Source organism: Fusarium musae, chromosome 5, assembly GCF_019915245.1.
Source record: "Fusarium musae strain F31 chromosome 5, whole genome shotgun sequence".
Taxonomy (NCBI): domain Eukaryota; kingdom Fungi; phylum Ascomycota; class Sordariomycetes; order Hypocreales; family Nectriaceae; genus Fusarium; species Fusarium musae.
In genome coordinates this window covers 3,853,210-3,880,076 of record NC_058391.1, presented here as the reverse complement: position 1 = coordinate 3,880,076, position 26,867 = coordinate 3,853,210, and the positions used below count along the sequence as shown (strand labels likewise).

At 44.4% G+C, this 26,867-nt stretch overlaps 10 protein-coding genes and 1 non-coding gene across 11 annotated transcripts; 4 read left to right on the top strand and 7 right to left on the bottom strand.

The window, feature by feature from the left end:
* Positions 1-260: 260 nt before the first annotated feature.
* On the top strand, positions 261-2,204 carry J7337_007686 (uncharacterized protein; the record flags this gene model as incomplete). The annotated part of the gene is made up of 1 exon (XM_044825321.1): positions 261-2,204. The coding sequence occupies one exon, from the start codon at positions 261-263 to the stop codon at positions 2,202-2,204; it is 1,944 nt and encodes a 647-aa protein (XP_044680978.1).
* A 422-nt stretch (positions 2,205-2,626) lies between these two features.
* On the top strand, positions 2,627-3,451 carry J7337_007685 (uncharacterized protein; the record flags this gene model as incomplete). The annotated part of the gene is made up of 2 exons (XM_044825320.1): positions 2,627-3,025; positions 3,248-3,451. 2 exons carry the CDS (start codon positions 2,627-2,629, stop codon positions 3,449-3,451), a joined length of 603 nt encoding a protein of 200 aa, XP_044680977.1.
* A 1,665-nt stretch (positions 3,452-5,116) lies between these two features.
* J7337_007684 (uncharacterized protein) lies at positions 5,117-7,319 on the bottom strand (the record flags this gene model as incomplete). Its single annotated transcript, XM_044825319.1, has 4 exons — positions 5,117-5,172; positions 5,243-6,597; positions 6,645-6,851; positions 6,898-7,319. The coding sequence occupies 4 exons, from the start codon at positions 7,317-7,319 to the stop codon at positions 5,117-5,119; spliced, it is 2,040 nt and encodes a 679-aa protein (XP_044680976.1).
* A 575-nt stretch (positions 7,320-7,894) lies between these two features.
* Positions 7,895-9,052, bottom strand: J7337_007683 (uncharacterized protein; the record flags this gene model as incomplete). The annotated part of the gene is made up of 1 exon (XM_044825318.1): positions 7,895-9,052. One exon carries the CDS (start codon positions 9,050-9,052, stop codon positions 7,895-7,897), a length of 1,158 nt encoding a protein of 385 aa, XP_044680975.1.
* Positions 9,053-9,719: 667 nt separating this feature from the next.
* Positions 9,720-10,694, bottom strand: J7337_007682 (uncharacterized protein; the record flags this gene model as incomplete). The annotated part of the gene is made up of 1 exon (XM_044825317.1): positions 9,720-10,694. One exon carries the CDS (start codon positions 10,692-10,694, stop codon positions 9,720-9,722), a length of 975 nt encoding a protein of 324 aa, XP_044680974.1.
* Positions 10,695-12,337: 1,643 nt separating this feature from the next.
* On the bottom strand, positions 12,338-12,808 carry J7337_007681 (uncharacterized protein; the record flags this gene model as incomplete). Its single annotated transcript, XM_044825316.1, has 2 exons — positions 12,338-12,696; positions 12,748-12,808. The coding sequence occupies 2 exons, from the start codon at positions 12,806-12,808 to the stop codon at positions 12,338-12,340; spliced, it is 420 nt and encodes a 139-aa protein (XP_044680973.1).
* A 1,442-nt stretch (positions 12,809-14,250) lies between these two features.
* Positions 14,251-16,345, bottom strand: J7337_007680 (uncharacterized protein; the record flags this gene model as incomplete). The annotated part of the gene is made up of 2 exons (XM_044825315.1): positions 14,251-15,971; positions 16,024-16,345. 2 exons carry the CDS (start codon positions 16,343-16,345, stop codon positions 14,251-14,253), a joined length of 2,043 nt encoding a protein of 680 aa, XP_044680972.1.
* Positions 16,346-18,121: 1,776 nt separating this feature from the next.
* Positions 18,122-18,998, bottom strand: J7337_007679 (uncharacterized protein; the record flags this gene model as incomplete). Its single annotated transcript, XM_044825314.1, has 2 exons — positions 18,122-18,525; positions 18,749-18,998. 2 exons carry the CDS (start codon positions 18,996-18,998, stop codon positions 18,122-18,124), a joined length of 654 nt encoding a protein of 217 aa, XP_044680971.1.
* A 989-nt stretch (positions 18,999-19,987) lies between these two features.
* On the top strand, positions 19,988-21,527 carry J7337_007678 (uncharacterized protein; the record flags this gene model as incomplete). Its single annotated transcript, XM_044825313.1, has 4 exons — positions 19,988-20,356; positions 20,407-20,622; positions 20,668-20,791; positions 20,839-21,527. The coding sequence occupies 4 exons, from the start codon at positions 19,988-19,990 to the stop codon at positions 21,525-21,527; spliced, it is 1,398 nt and encodes a 465-aa protein (XP_044680970.1).
* A 659-nt stretch (positions 21,528-22,186) lies between these two features.
* J7337_007677 lies at positions 22,187-22,260 on the top strand. Its single transcript has one exon. It is a non-coding gene; the product is annotated as a tRNA-Val (tRNA).
* A 287-nt stretch (positions 22,261-22,547) lies between these two features.
* Positions 22,548-22,937, bottom strand: J7337_007676 (uncharacterized protein; the record flags this gene model as incomplete). Its single annotated transcript, XM_044825312.1, has 1 exon — positions 22,548-22,937. One exon carries the CDS (start codon positions 22,935-22,937, stop codon positions 22,548-22,550), a length of 390 nt encoding a protein of 129 aa, XP_044680969.1.
* Positions 22,938-26,867: the final 3,930 nt, after the last annotated feature.

Here is a 26,867-nt window from a genome sequence, read left to right as displayed (position 1 = left end):
TCTGTTCATAAAGAAACTTTTTTTCACATCTTATCTGATCTTATCTTAATTACATCATCAATCATTACCCTTGACAGGTGTAGGAAAGACTTCCATATAATCTTGGAATTGATCTAAGTGACGAAGGGTCATTTCCAACTACGGGTCTACACCCAGCAACACCACCACTCCCAACGAGCTTTAAGTTGATGCAACGACCTGCTTGTAAGCGCTGCAAATCTCTTGAGGACACCAAAAATGTTCCAGAGAAACGACCGAGAATGGAACATGACCGGATCTGGAGCCATCAGCGGAATGTTTCTCCGCCTGACAGCCCTCGAAGTCCCAATGATGGGGCCAGACCCAGGTCTCGCAAGCCGCCTCTTCATGACCGCGATTTCTCCAATCGAACGGGTGGGACGGTTCGTGGAAAGAATCCTTCCGGACTCCGCGTGTTCGGCAATCTTCGAAACCGTCGTCCACCGTCGACTGCACCATCCGAAACTCCACCGTCTGTGGGCAGTGATGCCGGGTCAGTTACTCAGTTCAATCCCGACTCTCGATCTCAAAGTCCCGCCTCTAGTGCTACAAGCTTGGAGCAGGATTGTCAGCCAAATGGGTCAGGAAGACTCCATGCGTGGAGCATATCACCTAGCCCTCTCTCGGCATCCCCGGAAACGTATTCAGAATCTCCATCCTGCTCCCTCCCATCAGAAAGTTCTGACGTCCATCTGCTGTTCGAGCCCAAGCTCGCTTCTGCTATTGCAGAAAAGAGTCCAGCCCCCTCTCCTATGTATACACTCTCTGAGACATCTTCTGAGGTGGAGCCGAACGCTCTTAACTCCTTTGAACAACCGCGTCTGGCGATCGGGGACACTGTTATTCCCGACCAAAAGGAACGCATTCGTGATTGGCTCCTGTCCTCTCACAATCCTGACGTGGCACCTCACGGATCCAGCGAAACCTCTCCAGACCATCACACTAAGGAAGAATATTCTGCAACCGAAACTACCTGCAAAGATAGCTGTAGCAGCGATGTAGACAATGACTCTATTCTGCCTGAGTGTGACGTCCAGAGGCCCTCGAAGATTCGTACAATGCACATACCTATGGAGACTGATCCTCGCGACTTTGGTCCCAACAGTACTACTATTGCAAGCTTACCAGAGAGCATTCTCGCCATGATCATGTCGTTCTGCATTGAGCCAAAGGACCTCCTTGCCTTGATCCGCTCGTCACCAGTCTTCCTTCAACCCTTCTGCAAGAGCCGCGTTGCCATAGTCAGCCCAATGATCAAACATATGAGATTTCGCTTCGGTGGTGATATGCCTCGCAGCGGTCTTATGGCAGCTCGGCTCCAAAATATGCAGTCGAAAGGCGTCGCCATGAGCTCAGTGCGTAAGGCCTCTGCTAGGAGAGTTGTTCAATCAATCTTGAGCTTCTCTCCAAAGGGACCTTTGCTCCATCCTTATTATAGTCTTCGACAGCTCAGGTTCATCACAAATACCCTGGATAAAGCCGAGACCGTGATGTCAAGCTACACAGGTTGCGCATGGGAAAGTCTAAAGACAGTCCGCAAACTGAGAACGTCTGATACTTTTGAAGAGCCAGTGCTCTCTAGGACTGAAAGGAAACGATTCATGGATGCTATCTGTCTCTACTATGCCTATTGTACGGTTTTCTTCTCTGAAAATGCGATCTCAGCTGATGGTGACACTGTCGTGTGGCAGAGCCTCCTCGAAGAGGATGGCATATCAAGTAAAATTACCAAGCGATTCTACAGCATCATGACCTACCTGTATGTGTTGTATCGCGGTTGGATATATATGGCGATAGAGAAACGATATGATGATATTCCTGCTTTGGAAAAACACATCGAGCCGCTCATCGAATATCTTATATGTGGCGGGCCAATTGTTTTACAAGCGCTGCAAGACAAGGGAGCTTCCGAACGCTACGGCTTCCTCTTAAAACTGCTCAACCGCTGCGAGACAAACGCGGCATTTTGCCAGAAGATAACATTCGCGCTGGACAGAGGGGACAAACTGCTGGGGCCATATCTCGAGATAACGGCAGGCCTTACCGAGGAGGAGGTACTGACAGCAGAGCATTTCTGGGACACAGCTACTTTGTATCGTGTGGGGTACATATCAAAGCTCCGTCTCAATCTACCCCACCAGGATCGTGTAAATAGAGTCTCATTGAGCTACCTGAGCTTAATCTAGGGTTACCACCCTGCACCAGGCTCTCTCTGCCGGAATAAGCTCTCAGCCACAAGTTTCAACTGCAAATAACACTTCTAGCCCACAACTTAGACATCAATACCATGATAACTGACCAATCTGCCCCACGGCGGACCTAAAGTTGCAAGACAGGTCCGATGCCTAGCCTTAGTCAACATCTGTGCTGTCTATTAACTCAGAATAGCTAGCATGCCCGCGTCCCTACAACTACAAAACCCCAGACACGTCATTTCTGAGAAAGCCAGAAATGGGTTCAAAGATCACTAGCCAGAGCCTCAGTCATTTCGTCTACTTTACATCTCCATGTTGTCACCGCCATCATAGCTTTTTTAATCAGAGTCTGAACTACTGCTCGAATCGTACTTCCCACTTCCCTTCCCAAACTTGGGCTCCGGCATATAAAGATGCCTCAGATTATGGCTCTACCCGCTCTCCCTTCCACGACACGTGTTCCCCGCATCGAAGCACTTCTGACACGTATCCCAATCCCCATTGTTGCAAATACTGCAGTAGTAAAACCCGCCCTTGATCAAGAGATTGCACACATCGCAGTAGTACTTGGGATACACCTTAACCAAATTATGCTTGCCCTTGCCTTTGCAAACTTCTCCTTGGGCAAGGCAATCTCGACAGATATCGTAGTCGCCGTCATCGCATTTCTTGCAGTGTGCGTAGGGACCGCTGATTACCTGGTCGCAGATGTTGCATTCCAGATCGACCTCCCATGCTGGAAAATGGGCGAAGTCGGAGAAATCCTCTGCCGTGCGGCCATGCTTCTTGGCTTTACGTTTGTCTTAAAACAGGTTAGTATCATGTGAGAAAGGCATCGTATGTCATGTTCGCCTCACCAATTCGTTCTTTGACAAAATATCCCGCTGCACCACCAGCAGCAAAGCCTCCAGCTGTAGCCAGGAAAGTAGATGACTTCTTTTCCCTCTCAGGCAGACTTGGTCGTGAGTCTTGCGGATTAGCGTACTGTGGCTGACCCGCATGGCTCATCCGACCATTATAAACTCTATCATCAGCGTTTAAACTTCCTGGAAAGGCTGGCATGCCTGGAAGTGGCGGAAGATCCAGGGGAATCTTCCAAGAGCTTCTTCCAGAAGTTTCGACGTAGCACCATTGCTGTGACTGTTCAGACCAATAAGGCACCCATTCAGGAGGCGCAGGGCATGGATGGCCATGACCAGCAGCGCCAGGTGCCACTAACGTTGCAGGCAATGGGATAGAATGATTGTGTGAGGTTGCAGGAACGCCGTAAGGCGAATGTTCTGCAGGGGCTGACTGTAGAGATTGGCTGGGAGGTGCCGGTGATGGGGGTCGTTGCTGATTCTGAGGCTGATGCGGGGTCTGGTAAGTATTGTATGGCGGCGGCTGTGGCTGTGGGCTGTGACCTTGATGTCCAGAGTACTGTTGGCCTGCATACGATTGCTGTGATTGTCCGTTGTAAGATTGATAACCGGAGCTCTGTTGGTTCTGTCCAGGGTATGGAGGTTGTGCATATCCTTGTTGCTGATTCTGGTACGGATTGATATTGTAAGACTGGTAGCTCTGTTCAGTGCCCTGGGCTGGTGAGTGCGCTATACTCTATTGGTTAGCGAATATTCCAGTGAGTGAGCTGAACCATGGTGAGCTTTACCTCCTTGCTGTTGTCCAAGGCGCTCTCCCAGATTGAGGCCTTCAAATTCTTTCTTGAACTTGTTCAAAAACGACATACTGCGAATATTTCTGTCGTTGAAATAAGAATCAAACAGGGGAAATGACCGAGACGCCGCAGCTGGTCTTTTAAGATAAAGATCCTTGCAACGTCAATGTGTTAGTTAAAGAATGAATCGGCGTAAGCGAGGTCTTGAAGGAATGGTTTTTAAACGTTAGACTTTATAATTCAAAGCCTGCACTTCGTCATCAGAGGATTCACCGAGCCATTACCAAGGCTCAGAGCTGGTCCTTTTGCTTAGCAGGATCAGATTGCTTGTTAGTTGACGATCCTACACTAACTGGCGCAAGCGTTGGAGTAGTGGCGAGCTAGGCAGCCCCTACAGGGAATCGATCATTAGGCCACTGTACGCGATAGCTCGAAAGATTGGTCGTTTTTGAGACAATGATATCATCATTCTGCAGAGAAATTCTTAGCTGAAACGGGTTCGGTATTTGCATCCAATACTTACGAGCAATTGACATGCTGATCTATTTTGAGAGGCCTCCTTGATATTCGTGGGAAGAAGCGGGGAATTTACTCAGCCCTGTGAGTCTGTGCTCGATTTTGTAGCAACATCCTTGTCCATGGCCGTAGGATCTGAGTGTCCTTGTTATTACCAGTGGGTTAGTCGAAATTACAATCCTGAGTTCCCACTGTCATCATTTTTAGGTTGTTTGAGAACTAGAAGCTTATTAATGATCAGCCACGATATCTCGCACATCGGTTAAAAGACCATTATTTAATATCTTTTGTTTATACAATCACTACCCTGATAATCCACCTATCTTCCTTTCCCATCTCTCTAGTCTCTTGACTGCAGATCTTGTTATTGGATGCTCAGATCCATGTACCTCCCTACAAAGGTCTACATAAGCTTGCATCAGCGATAGAGCATTTGCGTGTTGACCCATATCTTTCAAGATCGTTGCCCCAAGTTGCATAGTGTCCAACGTCCTCGGATGATGTTCCCCCAATACCCTTTTTCTCGCCTCTAACACTTGCGTCTGGAGCTGAATTGCTTCGTCAAGCTCTCCTTTCGCCCAGTATATCCAAGCCAAGATGTTCATGCACTTCAGCGTATCTGGGTGCTCTGAGCCTGACACTATCTTTTGTGACTCGAACACTTGTACTCCCAACTTTCTAGCCTTATCATATTCCTGTTGCTCCAAATATACTACCACAAGGTTAGCCCCCGCTATGAGAACGTCTGGATGTCTGTCTCTCCCGATCCCTTTTGACCTTTCCAGTATCCTAATGAGAACTTCTTCGGCCTGAGCATATCGACCCTGCTGAACATACAAAGGCGCCAGATTGTTCCTACTGCTGATGGCCAACTCGTGCTCCTCTCCCCAGAACCTCTCGCTGTTGTTGACCAGCTGAAGTCGAATCTTTGCACCTTCGTCCAAATTCTTTTGCCTCATATAGGCCGTAGCTAACATACTCAAACACTTATACATCATCATATGCCCTTCCCCAAGACTTGGCAAACCTCTCGCGATTACTTTTTTGCCAACCTCTTCTGCTGCTTTGTGCTTACCAGTTTCAAGCATATATTCTGAATACCGATACAGTAACTCTGCCCACGGTTCAACATCTTCCGTTAGTAGCTCCTCCTGTATCACAGACTCTAAGTGTGGCAGCAGCACCTGGCAAGTAGGCCAGTTCTCAAACTTGAAGGGATCGAAAATGTGACCCATTGAGTATATGAACAGACTCTTCAATCGTAGCAGTTTACCCGAAGATGATGTCCAAACTCTGGTGCAGGCCTGTACCGTAGCGTGCAATTCGAAAAAGTCTCGATTGGTAGTCACATAAACGAGAGAATAGCTGCGAAGCACGTCAAGATCGTCTTCGAACCCGAACGCTTTGTCTTTCCAATGCTTAAGCTTCCCGTTGTAGTAGTGAAGTGCGAACTCTGGAATGCCTTTGTGATCAAAAAGACTCATGAATGACAAGAGATTGGCTGCAGACGGCTTTTCGTGACGGATCTTCTCGAATGTAACTTGCCATGTTGTGATCACCGAATTCGAAACGGTCTCGTCTCTACGGAGATCACCAAGGTCGACCTCTAGAAGGCTTTTCCTCTTCTGATCACTCTCTTGGAATGATTTCAAGTAGGTTTCAACAGATTCGCGGGGTGAACGACGGTTGATGTAGGCTGCAGCTTGCGTGATTGCGAGAGGAATGTAATCCAAAGCCTGAAGGAGCTTAACAGTAGCATCATGCTCAAATTCAACGGCAAGCTTGTTTCTGATAAGATGCAGGCCTTGAGCCTCGTCCATGGTAGACACCTGGAAAATGTTCTTCCGACTACCTGTCAGCCTCTCCGCAACATCAAGACTGCGAGAGGTGACGAGGATGGTGCCATGCTGAGCCTTGGGTAAGAAAGACGCTAGGGGGCGCTCATCGGTGCCTTTGGGGTAGAAGAGGTTGACGTCGTCGGCATTATCGACAATCATCAGCCAAGAACCAGATTCATCGTTCTGTAACCAGTCGCGAACAAGAGCAAGGATGTCCGTGGTTGGCTCGTCACGCTTGGGTAATTTCATCCTCTGTGCTATCGCGCGGTAGGCTTCTTCTAATCTCGGTTTTGAACTTGCATGGACCCAGAATACATTGACGTTGGGATCCTCGTCGTGAATAGAATAGGCAAGGTTGATGGCAACCTGCGATTTCCTGGGTTACGTTAGCGAATAGTACCCTAAATCCACAGAGATACATACCCAAACCCTCCCATGCCTACAAGAGCCATGCGACCTGTAGAACTGCTGTACTTGTCTCTGAGCCACGCCGTCATATCAGGACGTGCGACGAAGTCTTGATCTCGATCAAATGGGATATTGAAACATGGTGGGCGTGCTACTGACGTCGTGCTCTGTTCTTGTAGCGATAAACCCTCCACCCTTTGCGACATGTCGAGCAGAATTGTCCTATCGGGGTTAACAGAGCCCACAGTCGTTGTGATTACCGACTTACGTTTGGTCAACTTGTAGGCATAACGTGACTGTCTGCTTGTAGTGCTCAAGATTTGATATAACTGTACCGATTTCCTTGCTATCGAACGGCCATTTGAGCGCGCGGAGACCAAATCGACGCATGGCCTTCCGCGCGCTCCCAGGGTCGAGCTTGTCCTGCACCTCTGATAGCTCTCTTTTGCAGGCATTTAATGAATCAACTAGCGATCGCGATGTCGCAAGCGCCGTATTTTTCGGATCGCCGAGGAGTCGCTGGGCCGCTTCGAGGCATACATTCAGGTCCTTCAGCCTGTTCTCGAGTCGGCTAATGTCAGCCCTCGCATTTCCTGCCTCGGTCGAGTACTGGACGCAGAGTTTCCCGATTTTGGCGGAGAGTTCGACGATGGCGATAATACTCACGACAAGTCCTACGGCCTCGGCCATACTGAAAGATGTTTTATTCTCAAAGTTGGATAAAGGTTGATGGGCTGCCGTGTTGTACTTTATCAAAAGCGATGAGTGGAATCAATTTCAACCCTGTCTGCCCAATGAGGCTGTGGTGTCAGCTGAACCCGACGTGGCTTTCACGGTCCAACGACCATGGGCTTTTGACGTCAAGGTGCATTCACTGGCACAGCCGTGCGGCCCATTCGAGTGTTGGGCGCCTGATTCCTCTAAATGCTGGGCATATTCCAATGGTAGAAATATCTCATGGCTGAATTTGCGGACGGCGTCTAAGAACGATAAAAGGCATGATATTTGACTGTCAGTGATAATCCAAGGGGTTCTATCCCTAATTTGTTTATTGGTAAATTTCGCTGAGATGTCATATTCTTGAGCTATGAATCAATCGTAACTGGCTCGCTATGCAAACTGTGCTGAGCTCTCTCATTTGACAATCTAGTAGTCATAATCCCATGTATGTTGTTTCCGCTTTGAGGTTGTATCTGTGCCATCCGTCTAACGCCATGCCCAAAACGCCTTTGAAATGCAAAGCAAATATTCGTATCCTCTCAACTTCATGCAACAGACTCTGTTCTTCGTGATCGTCGACGTCGTCGACCTTCATGCAATGGTGTAGATCGATGTTTATTCACTGCCGCCAAATCAAGACTTGACTCAGTAGCAGCTCTCTTGACAACTTCCATAGAGCCATCTTCTTCGATAGTCTGGATAGTCATCTCTCTCTTCTCATCCTCAATCATCTCAATCTTTTCTCCTACACCGAGAAGTCGCGGTGTATCCGAGATCTTGGGCTTTTCTGACAGACCCATCCAAGCTAGAGTCTTTTCCCATATTCCCGGTGGGGGAGGACTCCACATTCCGACATCAAAGGTATAGTGTTGTTGCTCGTCCGGGAGATTGAGCCATACAAAGGGTCTGTTGCTGTTGATCCGTCCTTCGATGACAAAATCGCCAATCTCGTCGGGTATTCGGATCGGCTCGGGAATGAGAATTGTTTGGTAGGCTGGCACAATGAGGTGAAGCTGCACAGGTCGACAGAATTGTTTTCGTCGTGCTTTTGACATTTCTCGCTTAGTGATGCGCTCTCGGGCTGCGAGCATGAACATGAAAACGGTGTCGAGCTGGTTGGTGTAGCCGCAGAACCGAGGGCTTAGTGGCTTTTCCTCGACGAGATGGAAGAACTTGGGATACCAATCTGTGTCGGGATGGTAGAGAAAGAACCAATGATCGCGTTCGGTGTCGACGCTGGACTGACTTAATCGTTCTCGAATCATATCAAAAACATATTGCGGAAAGTCTCGCTGAGCCGTAAGCGCCGCCTGGGCCTCAAGACTCGTCGAAATCTCTCCAAGCTTGGCCGCAATAAGGTTCAAAGCCTGAACACCCTGATACGTCTGAATGACATTCGCGCCCATGCCCAACGTGGTAGCGACAATACTAAACTGGTGAAACAATCTCGTACTATCAACTAACGACTGGCCCATGATATGCATCTGCGGCAGAATACTCTGCGCGCCTTTGATGGTCTGCGACGCGCTAGAGAGGAAATCGTTGGCATGTTGGATAACGTCTCCAACCTTGGAGATCTTATTCGCAGCCTGGACGATCTTGATGACGGGCGCTGCAGAGGCGCATGTGCTTGCCACTTCGAGGGCTGCTGCTTGGAATTTTCTGTCGCGGACTGCTTTGGTGAAGAATTCGTCGAGGCCCATGATGTGAGTTTCAAAAGAGTGTGTCGAGAGAGTGAAGCACGTAGGATGCGGTTTGGAGGAGGCCGTAGAAAAAGGCGGTAACTGAAGATGGATACGGCTTATCGATGTGGCGAATGTGATTGGTTTAGCGACGGTGAGGTAGCCAATTGGAGGTGGACAGCTGGTGAAGTGGATAACTTGCGGCCCAACGTGAGACGCGTATCATAACAAAGAGGAGTCATCGTCTTAGAATCAGGGACGAAGATTATGACGCAGATGATCACGATAGAGGTCGAGCTAGAGAGATCCTCTTTGTGGGCTGTCTCGGTTATGTGAGCCTGGTTGCCGGATCGTACAGTAGCCATGAGCTGAGGGAGCTAAGAATAGCTTCAGGGGGAGCTTTGGAAGTGGGCCGCCGGCCGCCAAGGTCTGCAGAAGAAAAGCTCTGATGCACAATTCATCAGATCGTTTTATGCAAGCTTGTGAAAACGACACGTTATGCCTAGGGTAGTCTGAGAGTGTTTCAATTGAGATCGTGAAGAGTCATGAGGGGTAGGATCAAACAACTCATGATCTGATTAAGGATGAATAGTATTGATTGCAGAATTAGAAAAACTATCATCAACATCAGTAAGGTCGATGATATGCAAAGGACAAGCTTCCGAACTGACCCTTCACCGGATACCGCTCACTGCTTCTGCATCTTAGCCCAAGCAATCGTCGCACCTAACCTATCCCCAGACTCATAAAACATATAAGTATTCCCCCCAGAGCTCGCAATATCCGGCGCCGCAACTCTCCCAACATCCTCTCTCTTCCCTCTAGACTGATACAGCAAAACCGGCTCAGCCCCCACATCCCGCAACGTCTGATCAATAGTTCTCGCGTAAATCTTCCCCGAAGACCCATGATAGATCACATACGCCTGCCCATTCCACGTCCAGTAGTTCGCACCCGAGACATCTGTCCCCTCAGGTCCGCCAGGCTGCACAACATAATCTGAGTCCACAGTCCATTTACGACCGTCCACAGATTCAGCGAGCCGGATCTTGCGCCTGTTGTCCTTTTCGTTGGCCATGTAGAACATTGCGTAGTTGTACTTGGACGCTGAGTTGGGATGCGCAAAGACACGAGCGTAGCTTGACTCTGTGGTGTTGGAACCGCTCATTTGGTTATTTACTGCTACGCCGCCGTAACGGAAGTCAACGCCGTTGCTTGATTCTGCCCAGCGGGTTTGTGTGTTATCGCCGTGGAAGTAGAGAAACATTCGTCCAGCGTCGGAGTTCCAGCTTGCGTCTGGGCTTGAGACGTGAGGGACTGAATAATATGAGTCCCATTTGTTGGCGATGACAGGATTGTTTGGATACTCTTTCCAAGGTCCTTCGAGACTATCAGAGTACACGAGGGAGATGCCACCAGGATTCTCGTGTGGTGCGTAGTAGAGATACCATTCTCCGAGAGGGTCATCTAGATATTCTCCTGCGTGGAAGATACTTGGGAAGATGAACTCATTTGTTGGGTTGTACTCAAAGGTAGCTTTGTTCGTAACATGTCCTTTGTACCAGAAGTTTGGCCAGCCATCAGGTGCAGGAGCAAGTTGTGCACCTGCAAGACAAGCCAAAAAGGCCACGCCCAACAGGCGAAGAGTCGTACTGAAGCGCATGGAGTATATATAGAAAAGAGCCGCTGATTTTCATAGAAATACAGAACAGATAAGATCAACAGATCATCACAAAATTCCCTAGCATTTTTCTCCCTTTTTATAAAAAATCATTTCCATCTGCTGTATAACAAACACCCATTATCATCGGCATCAAACCGACACTCCCCGAAAGGATGTGAGTCGTGCCAGCGCATGACAAGACCCAAAAAGAAAAGCATGACCCATCCTCATCTCGCTAGTGTCAGCCTTGCAAGTAATTATGCGAGAGTCAGGGCAGCGCCTCGACTGGCCAGAGGGAAGGGCGCAGTGTAACATTGGAAAACAAGCCTGTACGGCAAACCTGGGGTCGTGACTTGCATCTCCCCTCAGTTTTGGTGGAGGGGTCGGGTACCGTGTTATTCCCGGCGTTTCAGCGTGTGACGCGGGCATGTGACTTCTGCCGCTGTAGGGATGGATGCTGACCAGTTTCTGCATATTTTTATGAGTAGTTGGACGGTAGTTGGATGAGCTACACGTCATTGCGGTGAGGTTATTGGTTGTTTCAGTTGAGGATGCGGTATGTCAATTTCCTAACGTGGCAGTATCTCGTCCGATGTAGCCGATGCTCAATTAAAAGAAAGGATATCAGCTAAGGATGTGGCTTGGCGATATTGTGGTTGTCGGCGAGGATGCATAAATATTCGGTGTGAGATCGCCCTGCGTGAAGGAACAACGCTCCTGTGCTACGACCTTAGCGTTAGGTGAGCATTCTGGAAGCAAGAGGTCATAGTGTAAGTGAAGCGGGTAGAGTTGTAAACTGTTGAGCGGCTCTCTGAGAATCTGAACTACCGTGGTCAAATTGATCTCATGCCATGGGCTCATGCATCTCAACGTCTCCATACGACTCCAGCCAGGTGCTCAAACATTGCAACCCAATATTCAACATTACATAGCAGTCAAGGGACCTCCTGTTTCAAGCATGCAAGGCTGGCCGTTTCTTATAGTGCACCCAATGAAACGTCGCGTCAATGCAACAGAACCTGTTTGTGAGCCATTGTTTAAGATGACGAAACAAAACTACCTTATTACACCCATTGAAGCAACATTGCCTTTCCATGATCAAATGCCCCTGGAACTGTCACAACTCATCGGTTTTCTTTTTGAATGCCCGTTGGACAACTGGAAATGACGTGGGCACCTTTCTTTTGTTCTGACGTGTTTATATGTATGACATCCACATGAAACGCCTTGAGAGCCTATACTTCGATGACATATATCAAAGCGCATAAGCCTCAAAGTTGAGAAACCTGCTGCACAGCGTCATTTCTACTTATCAAGCTGAAAAATTAAAAAATGCTTGGGCTGTAACATACCGCATAAATGTTAGCAACCGTTGTTTGGTCAAAAGTCAATTAACATTATCAGCACCACGTCATTGGCGGCTTTTATAGCGTTGTAAAGTTTATGCAAACGCAACTTTGTCAAGCGAAATATTTTCCATACTGCTGCTGATGTCATAGCTGAGATATTAGATACTTGATCAAACAAAAGGTCGTATTAGAAATCATGTTATAATTATCATTAAATCAAAACTCATTACACATCATCGTCATCAGTCTGCCACCATCCTCACAGCAAACAGATCATTAAAACCAGTCCAGCGGTTATTTGAGACCACAGTTGCTAATAGCAACCTGAGTAGCAGTTGCATCAACCCTTCCAAGCTTGACAGCCTGATTATTCGTAAGCGCATTCATCGCAGCAGGCGAGATATTGAACCCAGCATCGGTATGATCAATTGCGAGAACGTTAATGCTCTTTCCCTTGTAGGTGAGCTTCCAGCAGGTACCACAGTTGGGAGAGTTCCAGCCCGCGACGGCTTGCGCACCGCCGATGTAAGGGAACTTGGGGATTTGGCCTTGGGTCTGCCACTTGTACTTTGTGATGAGCCCGTTTTTGCCGTCGGAGCAGGCGACGGCTGTGAGGGCGCGGCCTGATTCTCCGTAGCCGGGGTCGTAGGAGACTGCAGAGTGTTAAAGGGGGAGACTCAGGGTGATGGAGATGGGGGACTGACCGGTTGTGGCTGAGACTGAAGTCAGAGCTGCGGCGAGGTAGAAGAGGTTGGTCAGCTGCATGATGAATCGTATCGATGTATTAGACTATTATTGATTGATGGATGGATAAGATGATGGATTCAGAGAAAAACAAGGGGCACTTGATCCTCTTTATATGTTTCCTCGCATCCTCTCCTCCTCAGACCGCCGAGCCATCCGATCATAAACTTCGTGTTCAAAAGCCACAAGCCTTCCCCGCAACACCTCTGTCCTCCGTGTTCTGATCCCTCAAACGATATGTGGATGTAACGGATCGGTCCGCAACGCTCAAGAATCAAAAGTCTAGAGTTTGCGCCATGATAATCAGCTGAGTGTGACTAACCGAATGCAGCATAATCCTCCAAAAAATGATCGTGTTCGAGGGAAATGGAGGGGTAGAAAGGGTGTCAATTGGTTGGTGGGGCATTGAGTTCCGAGCGCTCGTGTTAAGCGTTCTCGTATTCATGGGACGGGAGGATATCAGATGATGATGCTCGGATCAAAGGGTCCAACAAGGTTTGGAGGTTTCTGACGTCAGAAGCCACTCAAACCTTCGAATTACGGGAAATTGCATCAAATATCGTGGTGTTTGCACGGGTGAGGATCGACACCTTCGTAAGCGGATGATCCGGGTTCTGTCGGCTCTTCATCGCAAAGTGGCTCGTTATGCTGCAGTGAAATTCATGATGCTACATCGAAAGGATCTCGGCACTCAGGATAAATCAATCCCCGCGCCATGAACCTGCAGCACCGATCTCCGCTTCAATACGGACTATCCATCCAGGGCTCGTATTTACCATTAAAATAAAGCACGTGTAGCCTGATTAATTCCACTCACACTCGTATAAGAGTTGACGATACTACTTTATCATCTCGATTCCCTCGAAACTCATGATCACTGAAAGGAGACAAGTCGCCGACGAGCCGTTCGAACATCAGATAGTCAGTACCTAGTCGAATAGAAAACATCCAGTATTTAGTCGCAGCTTTACTGTAACGGGTGCAATCGGAACACCAGACACACTTTGCACGAAGCCATACTAGAGGCACTGATCTCCGGTTTGTGACGGTGCGGAAAATGTTTATGTGAGGCTGTATTGGAAGAGGCTCTTCCCACGTGGTCCAACAACCTTCTTATCGTATTCTGGAAACATTCAATCGCTATAGTAGGTACAGCATGCAGGTAACTAACTTAGGATGGGCCGTGGTCAGAGCGGCCTTATAAGATCGGGCAACAATCCAATGCGCCACCGAAACACCATGATAAGACGACACTCACAGCTGACCGGGGGGATATCTTGATGGGATGCTAACATCGAATGATGCATGTGTGCACCTTTTAAGTTCAATATCATGTGCGTGGTGAGTTAAGAAGCGAGGCATCAACGAAAGAATGGTATTGTACTGATAAGATAGGTAAAAAGAAATGTCCGACGCCGATTCATGAAGGTTCCCCAGTCATTACGTAATACAGATTCATAAGCTCAAGCCTCGACCTTCTCCTCATGCATGGTATGACCCTTATCATCACTCAACACAGAGCCTCTTCTTCTCGGTGCTGACACTGCAGCCTGTGCGTCCCAGTACAGGTAAATAGAATCAGTATCGCCATCATACTCATCATCAGAGCCAACTTCAATGATGCGCCACTTGGCACGGCTTGCGCGCTCGCGGCAGACAGCATTCATGTTGGCGAACCTGACCTCAGTATCTTCTCCGCCGTAGCTCTTAATGTTTTTGACCAGGTTCTTGAGGTATGTAACAGCAGTTGTATCTAACATATTGACACGAGAGAAGTCCAAGACAACGAGACCGATGCCTGGAAGTGATGAAGGATCACTAATATTTGCTTGTTTGCGAAGACGGGCGACTCTCTTCTCTCCGACAACAGACCAGTTGCGCTCTGTCTCAGGTCCATGGCTGCCGTTGTAGAAGGCTGCATGGTAGGTCTGAATCTCATCAAGAACCTTGGATGTGTTCGAGAAAGCGTTGGGGAAGATAAGGGACTCATTGAAGGTGAAGATCCTGGCGTCTTCTGGGATATGTGTTGATAAGAGGTGGTTGCTTCCAGGCCAGTTTGATCTAGGACTTGACTCAACGTCGGCTCCAGTCGATGAAAGCTTGGTAAAGACTTGACGAAGGAGAATGTACACAATGTTAAAGCCAACAGCGCATCCAATGCCGACCTCGCTGGAGTGGAAGAGGGTAACCCAGAGTGCAAGCATGGAAGAGATAAAGTCTGCCAAGGAGGTCTTCCAGTAGCGATAGAAGGTCGAAGGAGGCGAGATGAGACCCCAGACAGCAGTGATGATGATGGCTGCTAGTGTTGCCTTGGGGATCCAATAGAGTGTACCAACAAGTTCGTAGACACAGACCAAGACAACAGCCATCGTCACAACACCAGAGAGGGGAGACTTGACGTTGCATGAAGAGTTGACAGCTGTTCGGGACATGGCACCACCAACGCCCATAGCATGGAAGAAACTGTTGAAGAAGTTGGTGACACCGAGGTAGCAAAGCTCTTGACTCTGATCAGAAGTGTAGTGATTCTTGACGGCGAATGCTCGTGCAATAGCCAGGTGTTCAACGGCAGAGCCAATGAAGACAGCGATACTGCGCGCAGCCACTTCGGGGATGAGGTCAGCCTTGGGCATTGTCGGTGCTTGCTGACCCTTGGACTGAACCTTGACAACTTCAAAAAGAAAGTTATGTTGGTCTCGGCTCTTGTTGACAGCATAACTGACACCAGTGAAGAGCACCAAAGTCAAGAATGCCCTAGTTGTGGAGAGTAGCCAGATGACTTTGTTGTCTTTGCTCCATCTCTTGCCAGACTTCTCAAGAATAGTAAGAAACAAGATTCCAGTGAAGCCAATGAGACATGCCCAGCCATTGGCATTGGGAAGTTCATTGAAGATGTCGTGGATCTGCTTTGCCGCACCATCACGGACATTGTCTTCACCAAGCAGTGAGTCCATCTGGTTAAGGATGATAGTGATGGCGATTGCAGTAATGAATCCACTGAGAACAGGGAGAGATATAAATTCGAGGAGGAACCCGAGCTTGAGAAAGCCAAGGATGAGGCCGTAAACACCCATCATGAAGGCTGTTGCGGAGGCGATCTCAGATGGAGTCCATCTGTCTTGGAGGGCGTGCACGTTTTCGGAGGTGAGGAGGCCGATGAGTGAAGTTGGACCGGTTGAGACATCTAATCATAGTTAACACAGATCTGTTGTTGAAGGTGATCATTAATAGATTACCCTTAGTAGATCCCATAAAAGCGTAGATAACAGCTGGAAGCCAACTTGACATCAACCCATACTCAACTGGGATGTCTGCAATCTTTGCATAAGACAGACCCTGAGGAATCAACATGAGACCCAGAGTAAGTCCAGCAATGAGATCATTAACGATCCATCGTGGATTGTACTTCGGCAACCATCCGACAATGGGCACCTTATCGCTAAGGTACTGCACAGTTCCAGATGGCAAAGCTTTAACTCCTTTGACTCCTAGTCTCGCTGCCCGATTCCAAGTGACATCGTTGCGAACGTCTGACTTGGCTTTATCGAGCAGTTTCATACTGGTGTGATCAAGATGGCAGAGTATTCAGCAAAGGTGTGGTTTTTTCGAGTCTGGAAATTCGAGTCCAGAGCTGACGTTTTGCGGATTAATATAGCCATACGCTAAAAATAAGTCTATCTATCTGAAGCTACCGAATCGAGGCAGCTCTATCTCAGGATCAACTAACTAGTCGTCATGTGTAAGTTACACTGACAGACGTGAATGCTTCAGAGGGCATCACATCAACCCCCTCTACCGGTGACCATTCGCCGTACACCCTCCCCTCATCACCACTGCACCGCGGATTGGGCACGTATATAAATGCGACACTCTGTCTTACGGGCGTATATCCCCATGCAGGAATCATCGACAGAAGGATGTGCCTCGATACCGAACACCGACAGATATCCATTCAATCCGAGAACAAATCAATTCAATTGAGTTCGACCGTTGTATCACACAGATTGCTTACACGGCGTGTGTTAGCAGCCAGTAAGCTGACCTTGGGCTTCTGCCGGAGTCGCTTAGCCGGGTCTGGGAGGGTTGCGTGCAAGGGAGGACAAACATGTCCGCTGACCACATGATGATGGGGGTACCAAGATCGACGCCTAATAAAGTCCGGGGGTGAAGATCAGTGGTGGAAGTTACATCGATACAACTACGCTTGCAATGGGGACTCCAGGGTCTGCTGGACTTTGGTACATAGGATGAAAAGCCTGCATGACTAGGATACCACGAAAGAGGCTAGGTTCTCTCTACCAGAATAAGCTCTTAGCTATAAGCCTTAACTATAAATAACACTTCTAGCCTATAATTTAGATATTAATATTATAATAATTAACTAATAGTTATAATATAAAGCTAATATAATATAAACTTAAATAATAACTCTTTAACTAGCTTTAAAAGTATATAAAGCTTTAATTTTTTAGCTAAAAAAAGTTAACTTAATATTATATATATTTTAGATTTTTAAAATAATAGCTTTTATATTAATAAAACTAGTTTTTTATTAATAATATTTTACTTAAAGTTATATTTATAATTATATTAATAAAGCTATAGTTATACTTTAAGTTATATTAATATATAAAAAGAACTTTAAAAAATATAATAACTTTAAAAAGCTAAAATTATATTATAAAGCTATTATAGCTTTAATCTTTATATAAGATTTTTATTAACTTAATAATAGATTTTTTATTTAATTAGCTTTTTTTAATTATAAAATTATTATTTATATAGTAATTTAATTTCTTTTAAGTATTATTAATATTATTTAATAAAAAAAAATAATATTATTTTTTTTAAAAAACTTAAAAAATAAAAAAAAAATTAAAAAAAATAAAAAGCTATTTTAAAAAAATTATATTTAAATTATATTTATATTTATTATATAAATAGTAATTTACTTAAAGGATTTTTTAAATATAGTATATAATTATTAAAATTATTAAGAAATATTAATATATAAAAAAAGCTTAATAAAAAGTTTTATAATAATATATATATTAATATTATTAAAGAGAAGGTTTAGGGTAGTTAAAAGGTAATAGTAGTATTAAGTTTATAAGTTAGTTATAAGGTTAGAAAATACACTTCGGTTTTAATACAATGCCACATAAGAGGCGTATACATTATGAGTCATAACATGGCGTATAGTGCGCATCTGCTTTGTAATTTCTGAACTTCCTAAAGTGCTCTGGTGTAATACTAAAAAGTCTAGACTCTAAAGATAGGACCCTGTCAAACAAGCGGATTGTCGAATCACACAAGTAGAACCGATAGCTTCGTTCAAGACCCCTCTTCTGCAGGCCACGCCGCCCAACCAAACATGACAGTAATCTTGAGTACAGCGGCTACCCACAGCGCACCAGAAGTCCCCAGCTCGCTCTTCGCAATGAGTCCTCCAATTATAGCGCCGATGAGGAGGAGCACCGGTGCTGCGACACGCCTGTTTCTCTCCGCATTGACGAAAATGCTCTCAAACAGTTCCGCGTCGGAGAACAAGTCGCAGTAGATGCTTGTGAGAACAACACTAGTCAAAGCGTTGAACTTGAGCGCACGGCTCGCGACTGCTTGTCCGCAGCTTTGGAACGCCACGAGAGCTATTGGTACGATGACGTACCAGGGTGTATCATCTGGGCCTGCGCCTTTAGGGCCCCAGGTAACGATACAAGCAGCTGCAACGATGAAGACTGTTTGAATGCCAAAGGACAAGCAAAACACCCATTTTCGTCTAGGCGTTGGTGTAAACACCCTGTGCAGACGGCTAAAAAAGAATGAACCGATACAAAAAGCCAGAATTGAAGATCCTGACTTTTTCCAGCGATTAGTCCCAGCCGTAGGTCCAAGACCCAGATAAACCGTATTTCCTACAAACGTCAGATCAGATCAGATTCGACGAAAGGAAAGATTTACCGGTCTGCATAGATACAAAGGCACCCCATGTTGATATGGAAGCACTGTCGAGAATGCCTGTTATGATATAGCACGCCAGAAGCATAACATCAGCCCAATCTCGGCGGACATCAGAACCTAATCTCTCGCGCAACCAAGATCTAGATCCTGGCTTCGGAGTGAGCAGAGCCTGCGTCTCATCGCTCTGTGCGGAGATGCCGTTTTCAGCTCTGCTCTCACCGTTGGTGATTGCGCCGTATGGTTGAGACATTGGTGGTGGTGAGATTGCTTGCTGTGTTGGGATGATGATGTGAAAGTGGTTTGAGATATGCGTTTCTTTGTAACGTCGGTTAGAAGAGGGGCATAAATAAACGAAAATTATGATAAAAGTCGAAGCACCAGCCAAGCAAAAAAGATCAACGAAACAAGGCCCCTTCCCCAGACTCTCCGCGTCTTCACCGAGCTAAGACAAGGTTATCAAACAAAGCCAAGCTTAGCTCCGCCCTTAAAAGATAGTGCTTGACTTGCTTGGCTTGCTTGGCTTGCTTGGCTTAGTTCGCTCCCGATCGTTTACATACTTGCAGGGGGAGAGGCACCTATTCTTGGCATAAGCGGGGAAATCTCGCCCAAATCCCGGGTCTAGTTTTATCTCCGGCTTACACCTTACCCCACGACCCGGATTCTTCTTTTGATTCAATTGCACGCTATCACGGCGTCATCTTTACACACCATCTTGTCTTCCCCTCCTTTTTACCACGTTGAGTATACGGCTCGAGCTGATCACACCGCAACAGGCTACGCGCCAGCATGTAACGCCCTGAGAGCTTGTTACATGTGCTTAGTGATACGCCGCATCCATACATATTGGGACTTGTACAGTGATACCATGTAGGCAGGGTTGGTTACTTGTTTGACTTGGAGGGGGCCAATGTGCCGGATAACCGATCCCCGCGTTGGCAAACGGCAGTCATCACCATCATGCGCTGTTACCCCAGACGGGATTGCATACCAAACTAGACGTAACTCGGTGATTCGCCGGTGATCGCTTTCTCGGCGTCATGAACTTCGTTTCGCGCTGTATCTTGGCATTCTCCACCCTCAACTCTGAGAAGCCTACTTAACGTGAGTGACGATTGAGCAATTGGTGCCCCCCCATCCATCATTCATCAATGTCAACCAGATATTCATCCTGCCCAAATTAGCATTCCCTCTCTTTCCAACACGTCAAATTGTAACACTGTCTGTGGCAGCCCGGCAAATATGCATCTCCCTCACCTTGCCTATCTCGCAGCCCTTTTAGACATCTGCGCGGGCGTCCCCGTAGAGGACAGTCCTCGACAGAGGCTCCTCAAAGGTCTGGGACTACCACCCAACTATCGCGGTGTGACGGGCGGCAAGAAAGTGCCGTTCACGCCGGGCCACAGAGACCCAATTGATAAGCCCGTCGACTCTGTCGGCGAAGAGCTCGATCCTCTGCCCTGGCGCAACGGTCTCGGAGCTTCTGTTTTAGGACCGTGGAATGAGGCGCGCTCGCGCCAGAATCCTGATCTCGTTAGACCACCTAGCACTGATCATGGAAATCTGGCCAACATGCGCTGGAGCTTTGCGGACTCGCATATTCGCATCGAGGTTCGTGCAGATAAATGTGATTTGCAATAGATTTACTAATTTGAGAACAGGAGGGCGGATGGACCCGCCAGACCACCATTCGCGAGCTGCCAACGAGTGTTGAGCTTGCGGGCGTGAATATGCGACTTGGTGAAGGCGTGTATCGCGAACTTCACTGGCATCAGGAGGCCGAGTGGGCCTACGTGCTGGACGGAGAAGTCCGAGTCACGGCTCTTGATTACGAAGGTGGAAACTTCATTGACGACTTGAAGAAGGGAGATTTATGGGTAAGTAAGCGGGTTCTGTGCTGATCGTTATCTAACAATGTGCAGTACTTCCCCAGCGGAGTTCCTCACTCCCTGCAGGGTCTGAGCCCAAATGGAACGGAATTCCTTCTTATCTTTGACAACGGGCACTTTTCTGAGGAATCGACCTTTGTTCTCACAGATTGGCTAGGTATGTTTCCACCCGATTCTGAGAACACACGTAGCTAACACTAGCAGCTCATACGCCAAAGTCTGTGATCGCCAAGAACTTTGACCTGGATCCTGAGGTCTTTGCTCGTCTTCCCGAGAGTGAGAAGTACATTTTCAAGGGTCGCACGCCCGGCCCCATCAAAGACGAAACTCCCAAGGGCAAGAAAGCCAAGAAGTCCAAGTACAATTTCACCCACCGCATGCTCGACCAAGAGCCTCTCAAGACAAGTGGAGGCCAAGTCCGCATCACCGACTCCAAGAACTTCCCCATCTCCAAGACCGTGGCTGCAGCCCACGCCATCATCGAGCCCGGTGCCATTCGCGAGATGCACTGGCATCCCTCCGCTGATGAGTGGTCATTCTTCATCAAGGGACGCGCCCGCGTGACAATCTTTGCTTCTGAGGGTAATGCACGAACATTTGACTACGTTCCCGGTGATGTCGGCATCGTTCCCAAGAACATGGGACACTTTGTTGAGAACATTGGAGATGAACCCATTGAGATGCTGGAGATCTTTAGGTCTGATGAGTTTAGAGATATTTCGCTGTTTAAGTGGATGGGTGAGACGCCAAAGAAGCAGGTCATTGATACCCTGTTTGCGGATGATCCCAAGAACGCTGCCAAGTTCTGGGATAGAATCAAGGATGCGGATAATGATGTTATCACCAAGCCTGACTTTATTAGGTCTAAGCCTGAAGCTGATGAGGAATTGTAAGCTCCTTCATAAAGATTGCATAAGCAACTGGTTTGGAAGAATGTATAGAAGACAGATAAATATGTCGGTTCTCATGATTCTTGATACAAGTGACATATCGAGAGTGAGGCCAAAATTAACAGATTTGAAAGCTCCACGACAGTAGACAACGTCGTAGGGTCAGTACAAGTGGTATGTCAGATTGAAACATGTTGTTGTCTTGAGAAGTGGTGAGTTAAGCGGGATCCTGATTTGCCCCTCGTATTATGTATTTGGCGTTTGGCACTTTAGCAAATCGAGAATTAAAGATACAGAATGTTAACACTCTAAAATAGAACTTATAGAGTTAATAGATAGTCGAAGTTTAAGCTCGATCGAAAAGCAAGACATTTAATTCATGCAAAGTCGCTTATTAAATCGTCGCTCTCTTTATCCTCTTGTCTTACCCTGGAGATTGGCAATTTCATTGTGAGACATTGAGTGGCCCCACCCGCGATTTGAACATTCACTAAGCCTGCGAGCGCAAACTCGGGCAGGCGAACTTCGTACGCTCAGAAACTTCTTGCTTGCAGCGCTTCCGACATCCGGAGCTTCTGCGTAGACGTTCAATAGCTAATGTGCCCGAGCGACGCGCACGATCATTTCGCGCAGTAGCTGCTATCAATGACTAATCATACCTTGGTTGCGTGGTCTAGTTGGTTATGGCATCTCGCTCACACCGAGAAGGTCCCCGGTTCGATCCCGGGCGGAACCATTCTTTTGCCAATTGTCATTGCTATTTCTTTTTTCCTTCAGCAAAAACATACAAGTGATCGCAAGATCCAAAAGCGTCATCATGTTTAAGTAAGTGTAAATGTCAATTGAATAAAAAGCGGCTTTATCAAGAGGAGTCATTTGAATGCATGGCATAATGTATCCAAACTCTGACATACAGTTCTTTCCCAATACCAGTCGTGCACCCTCCAGTCGTGCAGTCTCATCATCATTAAACCTCCTTACAAAGCGCTACTGTAGGTCAAGCTCTATTTCATCATCTTCATGTCATTCCCTTGGCGGAACCAGTTTTGTCATGACGCGACCCATCCACGCAATAATCTCCCAAACTCCTCCCTCAAGGATCAGCAACTGGAGCTGAACTTCCGTCTCCACACCTTCTATGATCTCTCCAACTGATCGCCCGGGAGTCTGTGCGACGGTCTTGGCAGGTTTGGTCTCGGTAGGCGATGTCGCATCTTGCGGCGTAGCTGCATGAGGTACAGGCTTCTTAGACTCATTCGCATAATACACGCTGAAAAGGGCAGCGCGAAGAGAATACGGATATCCACCACAAGGTTTCCTAGCCCATCGAAAAGAAAACATTTCTTCTGGAACGCGATCAGGAGAATGTTTCGGCACGGTAGCGTTCGTGCAAACACATTGCTTGTCGTACATCATCAATGTCTTCGATTTCAGATATCTGCAAGCGCGCTGACAGCTCTGAACACCACTGCCCTCACCTGGAAATACGGCATCACTGGGCAACTTGAACGTACAGCCCAAGCAATCTGGTATCGGATTATCAGGCAACGGATCCTGATCAGGCCAAAGCTCGCTCTTCAGACCAGTATTGATAGCACTGTAGCTTCCGAATCTTTCGCTGCCGCAAGCGACAAGATCAGTTGGTTTGCCTGGGCAAGGGTCCATACAATAATGATGGAAGCCCCCGACAGACGCAGCCTTTGACCAATCATCACTTGAACCTGCCCTTTATCACGCATCTTACAAGGATCTTCACATCCATCTGGGTTCAGATGGCAATTAAAGCCACCATCCAACGCTAGGAGCCTATTTCCTTCTTATGGTAAATGGAACCGGAACACACTTCCAGATATTGCCCTAACCTTTACCTTTCAATCTACCACTCCTCCAATAGGCAGATCTTTCCAAGACGCTCGATGAGATTCAAATAAGTCTTGATATCGACGAGCGGTCACTACTGCCGCCCAACTTACTAGACCTTCTATACTCAAATTCTCTGCCTTGCCTCCCGGCACTTGGCTATCAGAGTTACTTCGTGGCGGATCAACCTTGCCCATCATCCCCGGCTTTAACTGCAAGGCGCAGACTTCCATGGACACAGCCTACCAGCATGTAGACATTCTGCAAAGTATGTCATGGCGCAGGCTGCTCTGCATTACTTAGAGATTGCTGGTACCAGTTGACGATCCTAACCGAGCTAATGGACACCCCCTATATCGAGTCATTTTTGATGCAGGTGTGGACGGGTGTCTTGCATCTAGTATCAGTCTCTCACCAGTCATCAGTAAACTAATATAGGATCTGCTTTACTTTATATTTAAAACCTTTATAACTTATTTAGTAAAGCTTTATTTAATAAAAAACCTAATCTTAATTATAACTAAATCTCTAATAAGCTTTTTTACTTAATATTACTAGCTTATTTAACTTTTCTTTTTATAACTTTTTAATTAATATAATTATTACTTATTACTTAACTTATTATTAAAAAAAATAAAAAAAATATACTTTTTTTTATAAATTTATTATCTTAAGTATTTATTAGCTATATTTACCTTTAATTTATATTCCTTATACTGCTCTATATTACCTTATAATCTAATTTAATCTATTATTAACTTATTAAGCTAGCTTTAGCCTACTAATATTTATAGTTTTTCCCCTAATACTAAAACCTTTATTTCTTAATTTACTTTTTTACCTCTCTTTTCCCCTTTACTTCCTTTCCTTTATACTATAATAGCCCTTAATTCCTATAATATAATATTTATATCTATAAGTTAACTACTATAACTATATATCTTAATTCTATAAACTATAGCTAATATTAACTATTACTACTACTTAATATAATACTATTAATAAAAGCCTGCTATTACTTTAATAGGCATTAACCTTATTTTAGGTAATTTACTAAGTCCTTTAATATAACAGTTAAGGTTTCTAAACAAGTAAACTAATCTATACTAGGTTTATATTTACAGAATATATAAGGCGTTATACTAAGCATATTAGGGTATCACGTCTCTTAATAGTTAATAGTATAGGTTAGGCTTATTAAGGTAAAGAAGTGTTATTAATAGCTAGTAAGCTAAGTTCTATCTAGTGCTAAATAAATATATATATATATTATAGTAGCTTACAGTATAGTAAGTCAGGCTTATAGTAAGTTATAAGTTAGATTATAAGTCTAATATATAGCTTATAATAGTTATCTCTTAGTATATTATAAGTTATATACTAGTTAGTTAAAAATAGTAAGGGCCTATATAATATAAGCGCTTTTTTTAAGTTAGGTTATAATATAATCTCCCTCCCTTTATTAATCTTGCCCTTAAGGCCTATATTACCTATTTCTTTTTTTATATTATCCTTATAAGTATAACTTAGTCCTATAATCCCCTTATTTTTATACTAATAGTATATTAGAGTCTAAGGCTACTTGTAATCGCTGTGCGTAAGTAACCTTAATTAAAAATACCGGTTTTCTTATACTATATAGCTACTGTATATTACGACCCTAGCGGTTATATTATATATTATCTATAAAGTTCTTACCAATTATTAAGGACTAATAACTTCTATCTTAGTCTATAATAAAAACACTAATTATACTAAAACTAAAGATTTACTATTACAGTCCAGGATTAATATTTAAATATCTTAGTCCTTAAACCTTAATATACTAATATATTACAGTAGCTAGTATATAAAAATACTTATTTAGCACTTCTATAAATTCTAGCTTACTAAGCTATTAATAAAACTTCTTTATATTAATCAAGCCTAATATATATTAAATCTACTATTAAGAGATATAATACTTTAATAAGCTTAGTATTACGCCTTATATAATCTACTAATAATAAACCTAAGTATAGCTTAGTTTAATATAGTTAGACCTAACTATTATATATTAATAGCTTCTTATTTAGACTATACTGCATAATACTAAGTAATATAAATATAATAGCTACTAATATTAACCCTGCCTAGTAATATACTATACTTAATAATAATACTCTTACCTTATAGAATATAAATATAAATAATAACTCTAATAATAGTATTAACTCTAATATTAAATAGCTATATTAGTAAATAACTAATATAAATATTAAAATAGATAACCTTTAATAAGCACTTACTAAAGTAACCTAGTTATAGGCCTAGCAGGCTACTAACTAGCAGAATACTATTTAAGAAATATATTAACTTACTGCTACTACTACTAATAGTAAAGAAGCAGGTAAAATCCTTAAACTTAATACACCTAAACCTTTTAATAGAAACCTAGTAAAACTATCTATATTCCTTACTTAATACTAAGCCTTTATAAACTACTTTCTAAACTAGTTTAATAAAAATAGTAATAAAGTTATATATACCTTAAGATAACTTAAAAGGAATATAGCTTAGTAGTTTTAACTTATATTAGAGGATATAATTATTAAACTAAAATATAAACTACTACTATAAATATTCTAGATCTATAAAAGCTACCTAGCCTTTAAAAAAGTACTATAATAGGCTTTTAGATTAGTTAATAAGAAAAGCCAGGCAAAACAAAAAATTAAGATCCTTAAATAAACTAAATTAATATCTAAATATAAAACTAAGTTCCTCTAACTCACTACTAAGCTAAGATAAGATCAGGATTTACTTATATTATTATTCTTTAATAGACTTAAAGAATCTATTTAAACAGAACTCTATAAGGAAAAAAGACCTAAAATACTAGTTAATTATATTAAATAAGCTATTTATATTAATAATATATAATTCTAATAGAAAATCTATAATAATTAAAGTAACTAAGGACAATAAAGAAATAAACCTTACTATAATACTAACTAAAGGAAATAATAAAACTATAATACCTTATATAAAACTAAGTTAAGGCCTATAACTATTAGGATAACTAAGAAAAATAAATCTAAGATCACTTACTAGAACTATAGCAAGAAGGGATACTATAATTAAAAATATAAGAACCCTATTAAAACTAACTAGAAATACTAACCTATACCTAAAGGTAAAAAACATATTAATAGTATTAATAAAAAAGAAGAACCACAGATAGTAACCCGCTTTATTAATATAATAAGAAAAGATAGATATAATATATAAAAAATACCCTATATACAAAACCTAAACCTAGGTATTACTATATATAACCTGTTCCTTAATAAACAACAGATACGCAAATAATACTACCTAGACATTATAGAAGAACAATAACCTAAACTAAGCTATCTACCAGTCAATTTATAACATATAACTTAGATACTAAAAGAAAAGAAAATTAAGAAAAAAAAATATAATATAAAAAAATAAGAAAAT